This window comes from Setaria italica, chromosome VIII (assembly GCF_000263155.2).
Source record: "Setaria italica strain Yugu1 chromosome VIII, Setaria_italica_v2.0, whole genome shotgun sequence".
Lineage (NCBI taxonomy): Eukaryota > Viridiplantae > Streptophyta > Magnoliopsida > Poales > Poaceae > Setaria > Setaria italica.
In genome coordinates, this window is record NC_028457.1 from 7,405,776 (window position 1) to 7,423,074 (window position 17,299).

Consider the following 17,299-nt stretch of genomic DNA (forward strand, 5'->3'; position numbering starts at 1 on the left):
CATCGAGTTCTTGGCCGAGCAGCCCTCCTTCGAGCTGGCGGGGAAGCCTCTCGTGTCCGCGCACCTGGCGAGGCTAGAGCTCTGTTACCTGACGTTGAATGGTAGGATTCTTGATTTTTCGAGATGCCCCGCCTTGGAGGATCTGGTGATGTTCACATGTGACATCGGTGCTAAGAGGATCTCATCTCAGTCCTTGAAGCGTCTCCGGATTCGTTATTGCAATTTTTGTAAGAGCAGTTCTTCCCGGACCCGTATTTCTGCTCCAAATCTGATCTGGCTGAAACTGGAGCATCTCGTGGGTGCAAGTCCTGTGCTTGAAAGTATGCCGTTGCTGGAGAAAGCAATTGTCAGGCTAGACTGCAACCATTACTACAATGATGATTATCCTTGTGAGGAAGGTGATGACAGTGGGGAATGCTGTGGACTCTGTGAAGGTTGTGTTGGCAATGATGACCATAGTGGTGGTTGCATGCTTCTCCAGGGCTTGTCCAGTGCCGCACATCTCGAGTTGAAAGTTCCATTTGCCAAGGTAAACATGTATGTAACACTCTAACTCTAGACACTGCTGACTTACTACTGGCAGGTATTAATGTGCGTTGCCACAAAACAGGGCTTGTAATTTTCTTTGTTTCGGTGAACTTATTTCAGACATATATGTAGTTTTCTTTGAAGGTATTATTCTTATGGTCTTGCTCGCTAACCCATGATGTTGATTTAGGCATAACTACTGTTGTTCTCCAGCGTGGTATTCTACCGTGTGATTTAAGTTATCTTAAATATTGGCCATATTAAGTACTGATCTTACTCTTTTGCTTTCTGTTCAGTTCACAGACACTGCATGTTACCCAGCATTTACAAAATTAAAGACTTTGTCGCTTGATGAATGGTGTGTGGCTGCTGACTTCCGCGCACTAATTTGCATTCTTCAACACTCACTAATTCTTGAGAAGCTCACTATTGAATTGAATAATAAGGTACACATTTTCTAGACAGATTTTTTTATTTCTCAAAACTATGATGACTGATTGATTGTGGTGGCATTTTGTATTTGGAAAATAACAGGTGCTTAAAAATATAACAGAATTGGAAGGGAACGACTATCCAGTGGAGCAACCGGCTTCAGTATCTGAAAACCTTAAGTTAGTCAAAGTCAAGTGTGTTGGGGTTGATGAGAGGGTTTCCAAAATCTCAAACTTGTTCAGTGTTTTTGACATACAAGTTAATATTGAATAAGCTTGAACAATCATCCGGTAAGTTATTAACCAGCTGCACTTTATATTTATCTAGGTATCTGCAAATTGCCCATATACACATCCACGTGCGCAGAACTAAACAGCGAATGGAAAATAAAAAAATTCTAGAAAAGGTTTGGCTTGATATTTTGAATAATAGATAACAATTCATTTTGTGCATTTCTGGAGATTGGAGAGCATTGCTTGCTTAATGGCATATACGGTTGACTCATTGTAGTTGTAAATAGAGTAGTCACATCAATGGTCAAAACCTCAAAGGTAGATACTCTATTTACATTAGCTAAGCACATAAAACCAGTGTAATTTGCCACCTTTCATCACGCCACTCAAGACAACAAACTTTTGCTTCTCTAGCATTAACTTAGGTTATCAATTTTATCTTGGTAGTCAAGTGAATGCTAGAAGTGTGGTTGGAGTTATGTTGACCATGGGCCACCAGGCCATGCACCATTTCATTCTTTTTATTATCTTTCGTCTGATTGGCATCTATGCTTGTCTAACTAATTTCTAGTTTGACAGACGATATATCTCCCTGAATATTTTCCGTACATGGATCTATACAAATCAGGTTAAATTTAAGTTGAATTGTGTAAAGTTCAATCTATTATATTCATCTGCAAATATGACAAGTGTACATCTACCTGTTTCATGATCAAGCATGGCTTACCCTTTTCGGTGTCAACTCAAAATCTTTTTATGGTAGAACGCCATAGTACTTGATGCTTTTGTGGGGAAATCAAGAATCTCCATAAGAAAGCCATCGAGGCATAGTTACTACTAGTTCTACAGCTGATATGTCAACCAGTGTTCTTCATTTATCATCAATTCATCAAACCACTGAAATTTGTATTTAACATGATATTATTTTTATTTTTCTTCTCTCTGAATTAGCATGCTGCACATAAAAATTCTGTAACCACATCCTTGTGATTGATCAATGTTCCCCAAACTGTGCTTCACCTTCTGAATCAATGCAGGTTTCAGTTATGTTTGCGATGGTTCCAGTAGGGCCATCAAGTGAAGGGTGAATCAGAGTTTAGAATAATGTCAAGCTGTTGATGGATCTTTCTCTTTATTATTCAAAAACGAAGTGTGGCAAACTAATTTTCCAGACGTGATGGTGCCATACGCTTCCATTACAATCACAAGCTGCATTTGAGGGGTTTCATGTTACTGTCGAATTTGATTGTAATTTTCTATTTTGGCACGATCTATTCTGTAGTGTTTGGTGCTTTAATTCATTTATATCAGGTATAAGACTAAAATAAACATGTGCACGAATGGAAATTACCTACCAATGAGGATAAAGAATTAACCATCTTATAGCGAGGCATCCAAACAATCCTATCCCTAGCTAACTATTACTCCCTCCGTTCCTATTTATAAGGTGTGGTATGACATGTCACGATCTCCCAAATTAGACTTCGATTATTTATTTATATTATATTATATTATGTTATATTATTTGTGGTTATAAACTTATAATCATTGGAGAGTGCATTTGATTATGAATCCAACCATATCAAATTATCATTGAAAAAATAAAAACTATTGGTAAAATTATTGGTCAAAAATTGTAAAATTTGAATCTTGATATGTGTATACACCTTATAAACGGAGGGATGAGCTTGATACAAGCCTGTGTTCGGTGTTTGAACCTGGCAACCTACCGAGGGAGGTGCCCGAGGTAGTGTTTTGGTTAGTGGGGCTCGCTGAGATCAGAAGCTCGAAGGTAAACACAGACACACGATTTAGATAGGTTCGGGCCGCTGAATAGCGTAACACCCTACGTCCTGTTTGTTGGTTGGATTGAATTTTGCTTTGGAGGGGTCTCTGCCTCACCTTATATTGCCGGGGGCAGGGTTACAGTTGGTTACAAGAATACTAGTTAGATTTGACTAGACGAGTTCTATTCTTATTACTACGAGTGTTTTTCTAATCCCCGACTAGTTTATGTCTTCCCATGTAGACTACGCCGTCCTGCACCATAGTCTCCATGTCAAATATGTCTTGATGTCTAGTTCTATATTTATAACTGTTCAAACATTCTGGTGGACCTATAGATGTATGCACGAAAGCCTGATTTGCCCAAACACAATTTATTTCATTTTTATTAAATTATATATGCCACTAGGGCCCTCTTTAAGGACACCTTGATCTATGGATTTTTCTTTAGAGAATTTACATAAATGATACCGTTGAAAATCATAAAAGATAGACGATTGCGGGCTAGACAATTAGGTAAAATTTACCTTCACATAATATGCAGGCCATAGCTCTAGCAAACTCGTCACCAAGTATCATGTACTACCTTTTTTAGGGAATTTATTGAAATGACTAGTGAAATGCAGGTGCTCCAAACGCACGTTTTAAAAAACCTAATAAACAAGGTTTTTATATTTATAGCAAAGTTTAACACGTGGCAAGGATATATTTTCAAAAAATGTAATCAGAATAATTTTAGATTCAGCAGCCAACAATTTTAGCATCACCACTAAAATTATTCAATAACTAAAAGCATAACCCATGTTACCATTATTTTTATCCTCTTTGAGATCAAATAAACCTTAACCTAACAATTTAGCCTCACACAAAAGCTATTGTTTCAGAAAGCAAATTCAGCATGTGTTACTCACCAAATGAAAAGGAAGCCATTTCAACATATGTTTGCAAGATATATTATGATTGTTGAATGATTTTTTTTTTCTATGCGAAGATTTTAACTAGTCCCCAACGAACTAATGTAACCACATATGTACGATTCTCATTAAATTCAACTGCTTGTCATCATCCTATTTTTTTGCCAGTAAATGAGCTGAGCTTCATAAGTACACTGAACATGGCCATACCAAAGTTCCAATATTATTACATTCAGCACAAGAACTTTACATTAAAAACTCTCTGAATGACTTGGCAAAATTTGCCAGAGGACACCGTTAAAAGGTGACTTTTGCTATGAGACATTAACAAAAAGTGTCTTTGCTAAAAGACACTATAATTCAGTGTTAATTTGCTGTAGGACATTTTAATAGGAAGCCACCGAAATTGACCAAAATACCCTTGCCCCCTCTATTGCCGATCAGACTCATCGTTGACTCGTTGTCTCGCGGAAAATGCAAGAAACAAAATCGGTAGCGGCGGCGGCTCTTACCGATGGCATTCACGCCCTCTCCCCCGACGACGCCTGCTCCCGGATCCCCGCGGCGCGCACAGGCCAATCGGGGGGGCCGTAGCGCTCGATACCCGCGGCTGCCCCCCCTCAACCCCAGCGGCGCTCGATCCCGGCCTTCAGCTCGGCCTCGGTGGAGCAGACGGGGTCCAGGTGGATCCCATCCCATCCGCTGACCCCAAGAACTGCTAGCTCAGGTCCCTGATCTGAGCTGAAATTAGGTACACGCTCGTGCCGTCTCCATGATTTGGGAGCTCTCTATTTTACAGATTTTGGTCCAATTTCTAGATGAAGGAGGCGAAGTACTGTTTGCTCGAGACACTGCCGTAAAGTTGTTGATGAACAGATGGCCAGAAGCTTTTTTGTACTTGCGCAGGATCTGAACAGTCCGGGAGCGAGCTGATGTACGGCTCTCCGGTGTCCAAGGACCTGAACCTCCTGGTGCAGCCGCCGATGGCCTCGTCCGGGCTTCTGAGGTACAGACCGGCGCCCAGCACGGTGCTCCACGAGCTCTGCGAGGACTTCCTCCTGCCGGGGCCCCGCACCACTGGCCCAACACCGGCGCCGACAACGTCGTCGCCAGCCGACCACCACATCCGGGACGACAAGCCGTCGCCGGAGTGCGTGCAGCAGCATGTCGATGAGGCAAGGGTACGCTCGTCCCTTATGAGCATTTTGTGGCCCATGTGAGTAAGAAATAGTACTATTATATGAGTCACAGTGTCCAGCAGCATATTGAAACTAAATTTTAGTATCTTTTGGCAAAGATACATTTTTTTAGTGGGGCTATGGCAAAAGCCACATTTTAACGATGTTCGCCGGCCAATTTTGCCTTATTATTTTCATGCCATGGTAAGTAATTTAGTTACTTTGGCAGCTTTTTGCGCTCAGCATAGGCATCTGCTCCTAACCCAGCATGTGCATCTTAAGGATGGTAACGGGGCGGGTTTGGATTGGATGAAGTATCTGGGCACCCAAAACCGAAACCCGAACCTAAAACCTGAATCCACCCCGAACACCAATTCGGGTGAAAATTCATCCCCAAAATCGAAACCCGTGGATACCTGAAACCTGACGGATTAATTGAAACTCGTTGTAGTTCCACTAGACTTCAAGAGGCTCGCGAGCCGCACGGGCTGAGGCTTACAGGGCTTTGTGCATGCACAGCCATCCATGGAGCAAGGAGGCCCGACAACTCGTAAAGCACGTCTCTGGACCATGATATGAGCCGAGCTCAGAACAAACTATTCAGTCGTCATGACTCATGACGCGCACTCGTTTTCCGATAGGATTCCTGTTGATGTCAAGGCCATAAGTTATCAAACCCGAAGCAATAGAGTTCATCCACAAAATTTATTCAGATCCAAAATTTGCAGGTGCAAGCAAAATCAGGGTTTTCTTTTTCAATTTGCACTGAAGTGTCAGAGAAAGGTACGCGAAATCGAGCAAAAGAAAGAACTTTCCCCATTGTTCAAATTGTCGTTACGTCGATCTTGAGGTTAGAGATCAGTAGACCATGGAAACGGAACCGAATAGATCGGAGCCGACCGTCACACCATGGAAACGTTGTCCGGGATCCGGGCATCGCTGTCCTCGCGCGCCTTCCTCTCACGGCGCCTGCGGTGGACCAGTGCGAGGATGAGTGTGGCAGCTGCAACGCCCACGAGGTCCGCTGCAACATCCTTGGGCAAGGCGCTGGCGGATCCGAAGAGGCCGGCCTTATCCAAGGCCTCCTTGACGGCACCGGCTGCGAGCGAGGCCGTGGACCTGATGATCGCGGTGCGGTGGCGGAGGCCGGGGTAGGAGCTGCAGGTGGCTAGCGCGGCGGCGAGCAGGGAGATGAGGAGTACGGTGGCCTGGGTGGGTGCGGAGTGCCGAGTGCGTTATATAGGTAGGGTTGCTAGTGGGCTTTTAGTGGGCTGAATGATTTTAGGATCCTGATGGAGCTCCACGGGTGATTTTAAAAACCCGCTTCAAACCCGCAGTATTTCGGGTATCCGAACCCAAAAAACCGTGAGCGAAAACTAGGAACCAAAACCGAAACCTGCGGACCCGAAACCCGCGGATATCCGCCCCGAAACCGCCCTGTTGGCATCCTTAGTGCCACTAAAATTAAAAACCAGAAGCTTAAATTCCGTCCTAATCCAGGACCATGAACATCAGCTGCAAACCTCATGATACAGGAATCAGCACCAAATAAATATGCTATTTCTACCATCTACAAGTGTACAAGACAAATGGAAGTTAGAAGCAACAATACACAGCTAAGAGTATGTTAAAAAAGAGCTTAAAGAACACACGCAGTTGTTTAAAATTCTTGCTAAAACCATCAAACAGGAGAATGGATGCCTTGCCTCGGAACACTAGACTGCTATTGCAGTGGAAGTGTATCCTGAACTGTGAGACAATAATTATCAAATTGTGTGTGTCCAATTGATGTTTGTGGAAACCAGTCTCTATGCAAAAGCAGGGTCATCCAGGCAGCATTCTCTCATAAAACCACAAAAGTAGAGGAACCAAGACAAGCACAAACTGCATGACATGTAAACGACATCAGTCCTGGACAAATTCCATTTCAGAAGTCCACCTCAGACTTTATGTATGAGTTATGCCATGTAAAGGAAATCAGCCATGGACAAATTCTGTTTCAGAAGACCACAGCAGACTTGACATGTAAAGCACGTCAGCCCCTGGACAAATTCCCTTGCAGAAGTTTCTCAATCCACCTCAGCTTGTCACGATGCAATCAACTTACATTGGCAAAAGCAAAACAAACTGAAATATGGCCGTCTCATCCTTAACAGACACGTCATATCACCCTCACCCTACTATCAAAAGTAAGAACAACAAAATACTTTTCCCTTGTACCCCGTGCTGAATATCATGGAGTCAATCATGCACGTCCAAAAACAGTTGGGAAAATCTCCAAATCTGACCAAATGCCATGTCATCTGCAGCTTATCTGCCCTCCAACTTTCAGTTCTGCAAATGACAAAAACACCTACACGGTGTTTGTAGCATGTAAGCACTATAAATAGGACCTAGATGAATGCTCAGCACATCACCCCCACAAAAAATACCAACAGCACCATATTACTAGTTTCAGGAAGCAAAAGGCAACACCATGGCAGCCAAGATGTTTGCACTGTTTGCACTTCTTGCTCTTTGTGCAAGCGCCACTACTGCTACCTATGTTCCATTGGGCGCCATGAACCCTTGCATGCAGTACTGCATGATGCAACAGCCGTACGCCATGAACCCATGCATGCAGTACTGCATGATGCAACAGGCGCTTGCCATGGGCAGATTTGCCTCACCGGCATCCATGATGCTGCAGCAACCGTGGACCTCACCACTTCAGCAGTACTGGACTCCAAGGATGATGCCTAGCATGATGCCGTTTCAACAATGTCACTGTGGTGCCATCTCACAGATTACGCAGCAACAGCAACTACCGTTCATGTTCAACCCGATGGCTACAGTGATCCCGCCTATGTTCTTCCAGCAGCCTTTTGCTGGTGTCCCATTCTAGATGGATGTCCTCATGCTGTAACGATAATAAAGCTGACATGCCCTCGCATGTGAGTCGCAAGGAATAAGAAAAGTATGAAATCAACGGCTTTTCATTCATTATCTAGTATATTTAATCATGTCTCTTTTCCTTGAGAGACACGAGGCCTTAATGAATTATTGCAATATATAGAAATTAATATGTCGAAATGCATACGCTTCTACAGATGAGGTCATCACCGCCGGTTTTATATAAACCATTGGTGATACCTTTTCACTTTAGGATCTGAAGCAAATAGGGGCAGCAGCCCTCGAAACTCACGATGATGCTCATTTTCACGACTAGTTCAAGGCTAAAACCGACGGAGTATGCACCACCGTCAGTTCGTAACACAAATTAATGGTGATACTCTCGGTTCTGATCCAAAAGTTTTATTCAACTTGCTTTGGAGTAAAATTCCGCATCTGCTCCCGGCCTCTGATCCCTCCCTCCGCTATCCCTTCTCTCTCCATACATCTATCTATCTCCGCCCACCTACCCTCTCTCCCTCCACCGCTAACCCCCTCCTCTCTCCCTCTGCTAGTCCCCTGCCTCCCTCTTCCGCCCACCCCCTCTCCTCTCTTCCTCCACTGCTAGACCCCTCCTATCCCCCTCTGCTAACCCCCTCCCCATCTCTCCCTCTACCGCCGGCCCCCTCCCTCCCTTCCTTCGGCGGATCTCCTAACCCTCTCTATATCCCTCCCCACTGACAAATCTCCCAGCCCCCTTTCTGTCCCTTCCTTTCTTCTCTCCAACCGACGAATCTCCCGGCCCCCTTCTCTCTCTCTTCCTTACCCCTTCCACTCGACCCTCTACCACCCCTCCCCTGCCCCCTCCTCTTGCACCTCACTCACGACGGAAGTGATGAGCGGTGGTAGGATGTGGAGTGTGGTGGTGTACGAAGGTCTATGGTAGAGTGGGATGCCAAGGTTCAGTGCCAGTGCGGTTGAGACAGGATCTAGCGGCAGTGGCCCTAGTACACCTCTCTATTCAATCGAAAAATGTAGTGCCCAAACGGTAATTGAGAGACATGGGTACCTAGGAGTTCCCACCGATTAGGCTACTGGTTGACCCGACCTTTGGGCCCTCTTTGTCCTAGGTGTACGGGGCAAGGTATGGAGCTGCATGGAGCACAAGACATATGCTAGACGAATAGATTTCAGCCGGATATCACGGATATATTTTGTAAACGGACTCAAATTGGTTTGTTTATAACAATCGACTAGGATTAGATCTCATATGACTTGTAACCCTAGGTCGCTAGCCTATATAAGGTGGCCTAGGGCATCCCTTGAGGGCCAGATCATCCCATACCTTGCCATTTGTGCCCTAGCTTTGTTCAGCATATCAATACAATCCAGCCGAACACATGATGTAGGGTATGACACCATCTTGGTGGCCTAAACTAGCCTAAATCTTGCGCCACTATGTTACCATTTGAGTTCTTAGTTTCATGATCCCCTTTGCCTACATATCTACCATCTGTGTACCCCTAGGTGGACTATCGAACCACAAATCCAACAACAGTCATTTTCTCTTTTTTTAACACTTTCGTACCCCTCTCAACCTGTCAAGTGGGTCATTTGAGAGGGTTACAGGGGAATTATTTTGATCTTTATAGTATTGATGATTGATGATACCTAGAGTTTTCCTCACCAATGTCTCAATTGGTAGAGCTCACTTGCCCTCGAGCTGGAACCCAATGATCTTCTCTTTTATCTACACAATTTTGGATTAGATTCTATAGTGGTATGTAACATTATATCCTTTTCAAATAAGATAAAGATTGTTCCAAAAGTGCTCTCCAAGTTTTTCAAAAAATAAGAAACAACAAGCAAATAAATAGTTAAGGAGGTGACTACACGTAGACGCCTCTCCTTTTAGCGCTAGTTGGAGCGCCCCATATTTAGCATCCATTCCATTTATGGAAAGAACCCCACGCGCACACGGGACCATGCGCTATTTATCTATCAAGGAGCAGGGGTCCCCGCCAATTGCGTGCGGGTGGAAAAAAACAGGCAATAGAGAGGACCTTGCTGATGGGTGGAAAAATTGGTGTAGGAAAAACTGGCGCCAAAAAAATGCAGGAAGCAAAAATAAAAGACAAGGGTCAGCCCAAAAGAAGTAACAACAAAAAAAGCCCAGACAAAAGATAATATGGCCCAGGTAACTAGCAAAACCCTAGATGCCCACTGTATTTGTTGCAGTGCTGAAGCAACAAACGTCATTCCCATCCACCACCGCTGCTCGATCGACAAACAAATCCAGGATCACCCAGCCATGAATCAGGTCGAAAAAATACCAAATCAGATGCAAAATAAGGAGCAAGACAGCATGGGACCATAGGCAACATCAAAGGGAGATCATGCATGTCAAAGTGCGCATCCTCCTCATCCCGAACACAAACACAACTTCTGAAACATAAACATCCAACAGCTGATCTCCCAGATTGGGACTGAAAAAAAAAATAGTTACATCAATCAGATTTATGAGTGGTTCATAATCGTGCATCCTGTAACATGAAGTATTGTTTTTTATTGCCCATACACACAAAAAAGCCTTGTTTTTTTATTGCTTAAACATGAAGTCCTTGCATCCGGTAACTCCTTGTACTTGAGATTTAGATCTCTATCCCTGTATGGAAAACAAACATATTCATAGTTAAAAGGGGAAGAAAAAGGTAACATTGAAGTTAACAGTTGAATTAATTAAGAAGATTCATAGTTAAATGGCCCATTATCCATCATCTGGCATCAGTTGTAAATAAGGGAGAAACGTAACATTAAGGTTAACAGTTAAAAAGGGAGCATGAATATGTAGACTGAAAATGTCTGGTAGCAAACAATGAGAACATGTTATTACACATAGCTTTCAAAACAATGCTACTGAACATCTACTTTCAGACTTTAGATATGACTGGTTGCTCCTCTAGAAATAGTGAAGTTGATACTCTAGAGGCAAATAAAATAATTTAGTTACTTCCTAGGTTTGCAAAACTAGTAAGACAGAATTAAAAGTTACATTCTAAATTGGTAAAACGCAAGCGAAGGTTACTTTTTGCACATATGAAGGTGAGTGAAGGTGCATGTAAAGATTCAAGAAAACATAAGAGGCTTATGATATATAATATATAACAATACTTAGTTACTTACAACATTCAAACTAAAGTCAATTTACTTCGGATATGATTTAAATGCATGCCTAGTTACTTCCTGAATGTTCAGGATTAGGGGCAATGGACTAAAAATAATAACGCAAAAATGAACAAATCGCAGTAAATAATTATGAGTTGCTTTGATAATGTGCATAGATGCAAAAATCAGTGAGTTACATCCTTCTATACAGTTAAAATATGGAGAGCCAAATGAAAAGAATAAAAGCTACTGGCAAAAGAATTCTTGTTGGGTCTATTGACAATATGTACACAGTAATGTAACACATAGAACTGCGTTTTGCTGTAAGCATGTGTTAAATATGATTGAATAAAGATGACAGTATCAAACATATGTTACATCCTACAGAATAAAAATTCAGTACTTGTTACTTATTGTGTCACTGAATATATGGTAAGTTACTTCCTATGTAATATAAATACAGAATTAGTTACTTCCAAAAATTATGTGAAAAAGCAAAATTTAGTTCAAATAAAAAACAAGTTAATTCTTCAAATAAAAAACAAGTTAATTGAAATAAAGTTATAGGTTAACTAGATCATAAAAAAAATGGACAAAAATGCACATGGTTATGGCATACCTACGGATATGAACGGTCACTTGATGACAAGGTAGATGACGCTGCACCACCCCCGATATGAGCTGTCGCTGACTTAGATGCACCTCGAAAATATGATAAAAAATAGGCATAATGATATCAAAACAAGCACTTGAATGATGGAAATTACAAAAAGTGAGCTATAAAAAATGAGTAGGTGCTAAGAATTGCATGCATCAAGGGGGCCACCAAACCGGGGATTACAGGGTATGCAAAGCTGAGAAAACATCTCAGTCCACATACCACATACCAGCTCCGTTGGATTTTTATGGCCCCAATTAAAGACTTATGAACCTTAGCACCCACTCGGAAAAAACTAAAAAAGCTACTGCTGGCAATTATTTATTTAAGTTTTGTGACTTTAAAGCATAGTAAATGTTTGGGAGAGGTAACATAATTGTGATATACCTGTTGAATATGTGACAAACACAGGTTGTCGAGAACACACAGCTAACACAAAAAATATGCACTGATGCTGCCTTGGATGCAACTGCAAAAATCATAAAAAAGCAGAGGAACTTGACTATACTTCATATGTCATGTAAATAAATGGCTACTTACATCATGCATGTTTCAAAAAAAATAGGGGCTGGTTGCATCATATTGATGTGAATAGATGGCTAGATACTAACTAAATGGTTGAAATGATATGTGACTGCATATGTGGTAAGTTACTTTGTATGGAATATAAATACAGAATTAGTTGCTTCTTATGATACTGCATATGTGGTAAGTTACTTTGTATGGAATATAAATGCAGAATTAGTTACATCTTATGATATTGCATATGTGGTAAGTTACTCTGTATGGAATATAAATACAGAATTAGTTATTTCTTATGAGACTGCATATGTGGTAAAGTTACTTCCTATAGTAAGTTAAGGTCATTAGCAAAAAAAGAATAGTGCAATGGCAGTGAGGTAATTGCAGCTTTTTATGACAAATGGCAGTGACAGACAAAATATAGTATGGGAAAATAGAACAGGAAACTACCAAAACTCATCCTAGACCGACAACAGCACATGGCTAGCAGGAATTATAGTCTACTGGATGCAGAAAGCAAAAAGGATGACTTTAATCAGTGGGATTAATAAACAAATTTCATCGAAATTGAGTCAAGTGCATGCAGTAGCTCCCTTGTGATCTTGAATGCCAACTCTAATGGTCTTTGTCTGTTACGAAAACAGAATAACTTTGGTTATATCAGCAGAAAACAGATAGTGTTTTGTTATCAACATTAAGCACGCAAATATGAAACAAGTCTGGCAAGTTACTTATTATGTGACTGACTATATGGTAAGTTACATCCTAAGTAATAAAAATACAGAAGTAGTTACTTCTTGTGTCATTGAATATATGCTTAGGTACTTCCTATGTAATATAAATATAGAATTAGTTGCTTCCATAAAAATTATGTGAAATAGCAAAATTGGTGACTTCAAATAAAAAGACAAGTTACTTGAAATAAGGAATATATTAACTAGATCACAATAAAAAATGGGAAAAAAAATTGTGCATGGTTGTGGCATACTACGTATATGAACGGTCAGCTGATGTCAAAAGTAGAATGCTGCTGCACTACCCCAATATGAGGTGTCACGGACTTGGATGCACCTCGAAAATGTGACAAAATATAGGAATGATGATATCAGAACAAGTTCATGAATAATGGAAATTAAAACAAATAAGTGAGCTATAAAAAAGTGTAGGTGCTAAGCTTGCATGCATCAAGGGGCCACCAAACCAGGAATTACTGGGTATCCAGTGGTGAGAGAGTCTCACTCCCACATACTGCATACCAGCTCCGTTGGATTTTTAGACCCCAATTAAAGACTCATCATGCAACTCAGCACCCCACTCAGAAAAAACTAAAGCTACTGCTAGCAATATTTATTTAAGTTTTGTAACTTTAAACAAACTAAATGATTGGGAAAGGTAAAGTAATTGTGTCATACCTGTTGAAATGTGACAAACACTGGTTGTTGACAATACTACTTGAATGCTGACTTGGATGCAACAGCAAAAATCATAAAAAAACAGAGGAAACTTGAATTACTTCGTATGCCATGTAAATATATGGCTACATGTAAATAGATGGCTAGTTAGATCATACGTGTTTCAAAAAAATAGCTGCTGGTTGCATCCTACGTAATGTGAATAGATGACTAGGTACTAACTAAATGTAAGCTAATCTACTAACTAAATGTTTGAAATGATAAGTGATCACATATGTGGTAAGTTACTTCATATGGAATGTAAATGCATAATTAGTTACTTTTTATGAGACTGCATATATTGTATGTTACTTCCTATGGTAAGTTTAATTAATTACTAGTGTAATGGCAGTGAAAAATTGCAACTTCAGGTTCATAATGAGAATTATGAACTAGATGGTTAAGAATAATGCAATGGAACCAACAAATGGATAAGATTGCAACATATGCCTGACAGAAATCACATGGCCAATGCATATCCGCATGCTAAAATATAGTTACACTCAAAACATCAAAAAACAGCAAAACTAACACAAATAGAAGCCCCTGCCCCCTACTATTGAACTTCACTAATTAGTTCCTGCATCACTAACCAATTCAGTGGTACTACTTCTTGTTGGTGTCAGATTGTTTGTGAAGTAATAATACAGGGACGCTGCACACAGTCTGAACTCTGAAGCAGAGAATGTGCTAGCGCCGCCATGTGTGCAAAATCCACACTTGACTGAGATGGCAAAGTGCGACAATTAACATGACCAAATTGTATGGGTGATATATCTTCCAATGAATATTAAACATTCCATGTTATCTTCACAACAAATATTGCAAACAGACAACAAAAAGGACTCCAAACTAATAGTACAACCCAGGATTAGAAATGTAGATCACGACATGTAAAACAACAGCAGATCTGACGAACTCACATTTATAACTTGTTTATGTACCACCAGAAACTACATTTTGGCAGTAATATGCAAACGCTAAACTATGGTAGACGTGCATCTGCATGGCTCAGGATCCTAATGAACATGATCTAATTCGCAAAATAAAACATCAGAAGATTTTTGATGCGAGTAAAAAAGCACAGGATGATAAAAGGGATCTGGACATACCTCGGGTCGTCGGCTGATTGAATGGCTGGCCCTGCTATGGCGCGTAGTCGACAGCGAGGGGCGAGGAGTCGTTCAGGACGCAGGGGTAGCAGCTCCACGCACGCCCTCGGCTCAACGAAGAACCTCGCGTCGCCTCCCTCCGTTTGCTGCTACGCCTCGTAGTGGACGGCACCGCCGCGATTTGAATCACGGCGAGGGTGTGGAGAAGAGATACAGGGAGCGGGGGTAGCAGACCCGAGCTCGTCGCCTCCCTCCGTTTGCGAGTGTAGGCTCCCCTCTGCTCGCTGCGTGTGACGGCCGCTCCGCTCTACGCGCGCCGCCACTCGCCGGAGATTCGCGGCGAATGGAGTGCCGCGGAGTGAAGCCTTCCTCTGTTGGCCGTGCGTCGCCGCCGCCCGGAGATTCTCGGCGTGTGGCCTCCCTCCCTCGCCGGCCGTCGACCACCATCGCCTGGCCTCACCGTTGGATAGGACGAACACGGGGGAGGCCGCGGAAGGGGAAAGAGGAGAAGGGAGGATGAGATTCTCTCCTCGGCGCGACTCCGCTCGCGGAGCGAGCGCGTCCCGTCGTTTCCGCGAGCGCAGCGTGCGCGTCCAATCCAAAACAGACGAAGATGAGTAGGGCTGTCGGCTTAACGCAAACGGGAGACCCCTCTCGGGGTAGGATTCGCGAATAGTTAAATGCACAGGAACTGTAAGAGAGGATGATGCTACTAATATATGGTAACAAGAAAGCATAGGATATTTCTCTATCTGCTTGAATTATAGACGAGAAAATTGCAGTGAAGCCCTTCTCGGTTTTTTTTCTAAACCCCTCTGCACTTCTCTTTTTCCCAAAAATATATGCCCCTTTCCTGTTTTTGCAGTTTGGATCCCCTTCCCTTCCCTTGTAGATCGTCGTCTCAGAGCAACTCCAAGAGTATCTCTATCTCACTCCTAATAACTTCTTTAGGGGGAACATTGAAAAAAAGGCACTCCAACAGTTCCCCAAACCTTTCCAATTTTTTCACGACGCGAAAACACACCCCATCACCCTGCATATATTTGCGACGCGCAGTCTTCCCCAATCTGCCTGCCCGACCTCTTCCCATGCACGTTCCCGCCGGGCTACCTCCATCCGCCGCCGGCGCGTCCCCAGCCCGGCTGCCCCTCTACGCCGTCACCGCCCGCCCTGCGCAGATGCACCGTCCGCCGGCTGCCGCCTCGCGCCGTGGACCGCCCGCCGACACCACCCACCCCGCGCGGCCGCATCACCTGGGCCCGGCCAAACCGGCGCTTGCTCCAGCCTCCATTCGGCTTTCGCGCGAGCCCGCAGCGTGGCTGGCCTGCCCGTGCCGTCGCATTTTGCCACCGCCGCCACCTCCGCAAGTGTCACCAATGGTTGAGGTGTGCTCGGTGGGGCTCAGCGGATGGAAAAGCTTCAATTCCTGCATGGTGAGGGAACGGCGAGTAGCGCAGATGAGTCGAGGCGGATGATGAGGAGGTGTAGGATCTGTTAGCCGGAAGGATTTGGTTTTGGTGTAGGAAGTCGTCAGGATTTCACTGGCGAGCGGAGCTTGCTCACCAAGGTTAGGCGTAGGCAGAGGAGAAGAATGTGGAAGAAGGAGAGGACGGCACGCCCCTTCCTTGCGTGGAGCAGGAGACTGCCGGCAGCCGGGATAGGGCAGGGTGTGCCTTCCCTTCCCCCGTGCTGCTCGTCCTTGTGTTCCCCACCTCCGCCTCCCCAGTCAACATTCGCATCTGTGTCACCTTCGACTGGCTCATCCTGTGGCATCTGCCCCAACTCAGCAGCTATGTGATTGAGAGGAGCAGAGGTGCAGGCCATGGCTTGAATTGCCCATGAGGGAGATGGGTTGGGAGGAGCCCATGCTGGATTTGTGGCTCGGGTAGGAGGAGAAGCTCAAGAGATGTCGTGCTTTGGTTGGAGGTCCAGCAAGAATCGATGGAAAGAGATGAGGTCATGGTGGTGATGTTGGAGCTTGGGGATTTTTGAGATGGATTTAGCATGCTGCTATTGGAGGGAGAGAAGGTTAGCTGGGTTCCTGATCAGCTCGTTGTGCTTGCCGGCAGGAAGAAGGGAGAACTACTGGTTGCTGCTGCAATTATGGTGGACAGAAGAACAGAGAAGAGGTGTGCTGCTGATTATATTTGACCTGTTGCTTGCTAATTTGGAGGAAGAAAAAGAAAGAAACTGGTTGGCAGGTTGCTAGCTATTGAGGAATCCTGAGAGGTGAGTGGGAGGGGTAGCTTAGAGCACGGGCTCTCCCCCGGCAGCAACGAGCAGGGGTGGCCGCGCGAAGGGGATGAGCCACGAGGCGAGCTTGGGGGGCCTTGGCGGCCACGGGCGCGAGCGGCCACCTGCAGCTGCGGGGATGGGCTCCGACGTGGGAGCCGTGGGTGAGCGGCTGGCCGATAGGTCGAAGAGATGCGGTGGTGAGCTGTGTCTCCACG

General features: G+C 43.7%; 1 protein-coding gene and 1 long non-coding RNA gene across 10 annotated transcripts; one reads left to right on the forward strand and one right to left on the reverse strand.

The window, feature by feature from the left end:
* The first annotated feature begins 7,494 nt into the window (after positions 1–7,494).
* On the forward strand, positions 7,495–8,053 carry LOC101785873 (10 kDa prolamin). The gene has a single exon (XM_004978881.4). It carries the CDS (start codon positions 7,547–7,549, stop codon positions 7,952–7,954), a length of 408 nt encoding a protein of 135 aa, XP_004978938.1. The 5' UTR covers positions 7,495–7,546; the 3' UTR covers positions 7,955–8,053.
* A 2,334-nt stretch (positions 8,054–10,387) lies between these two features.
* LOC105915031 lies at positions 10,388–17,188 on the reverse strand. 9 transcript variants are annotated; one of them, XR_001164721.2, is made up of 6 exons: positions 14,850–17,181; positions 13,699–13,749; positions 13,275–13,357; positions 12,152–12,233; positions 11,726–11,808; positions 10,388–10,606 (listed from the first exon to the last, which is right to left on the reverse strand). It is a non-coding gene; the product is annotated as an uncharacterized LOC105915031 (long non-coding RNA). The 9 variants fall into 9 exon arrangements; XR_002678736.1 differs by having other exon boundaries at positions 12,152–13,749; positions 14,850–16,275; positions 16,413–17,188; XR_002678740.1 differs by having other exon boundaries at positions 13,275–13,749; positions 14,850–17,186.
* Positions 17,189–17,299: the final 111 nt, after the last annotated feature.

Excerpts from the sequence above, each read along its gene's own strand:
- LOC101785873 (XM_004978881.4), top strand. The coding sequence starts at position 7,547 with ATGGCAGCCAAGATGTTTGCACTGTTTGCACTTCTTGCTCTTTGTGCA.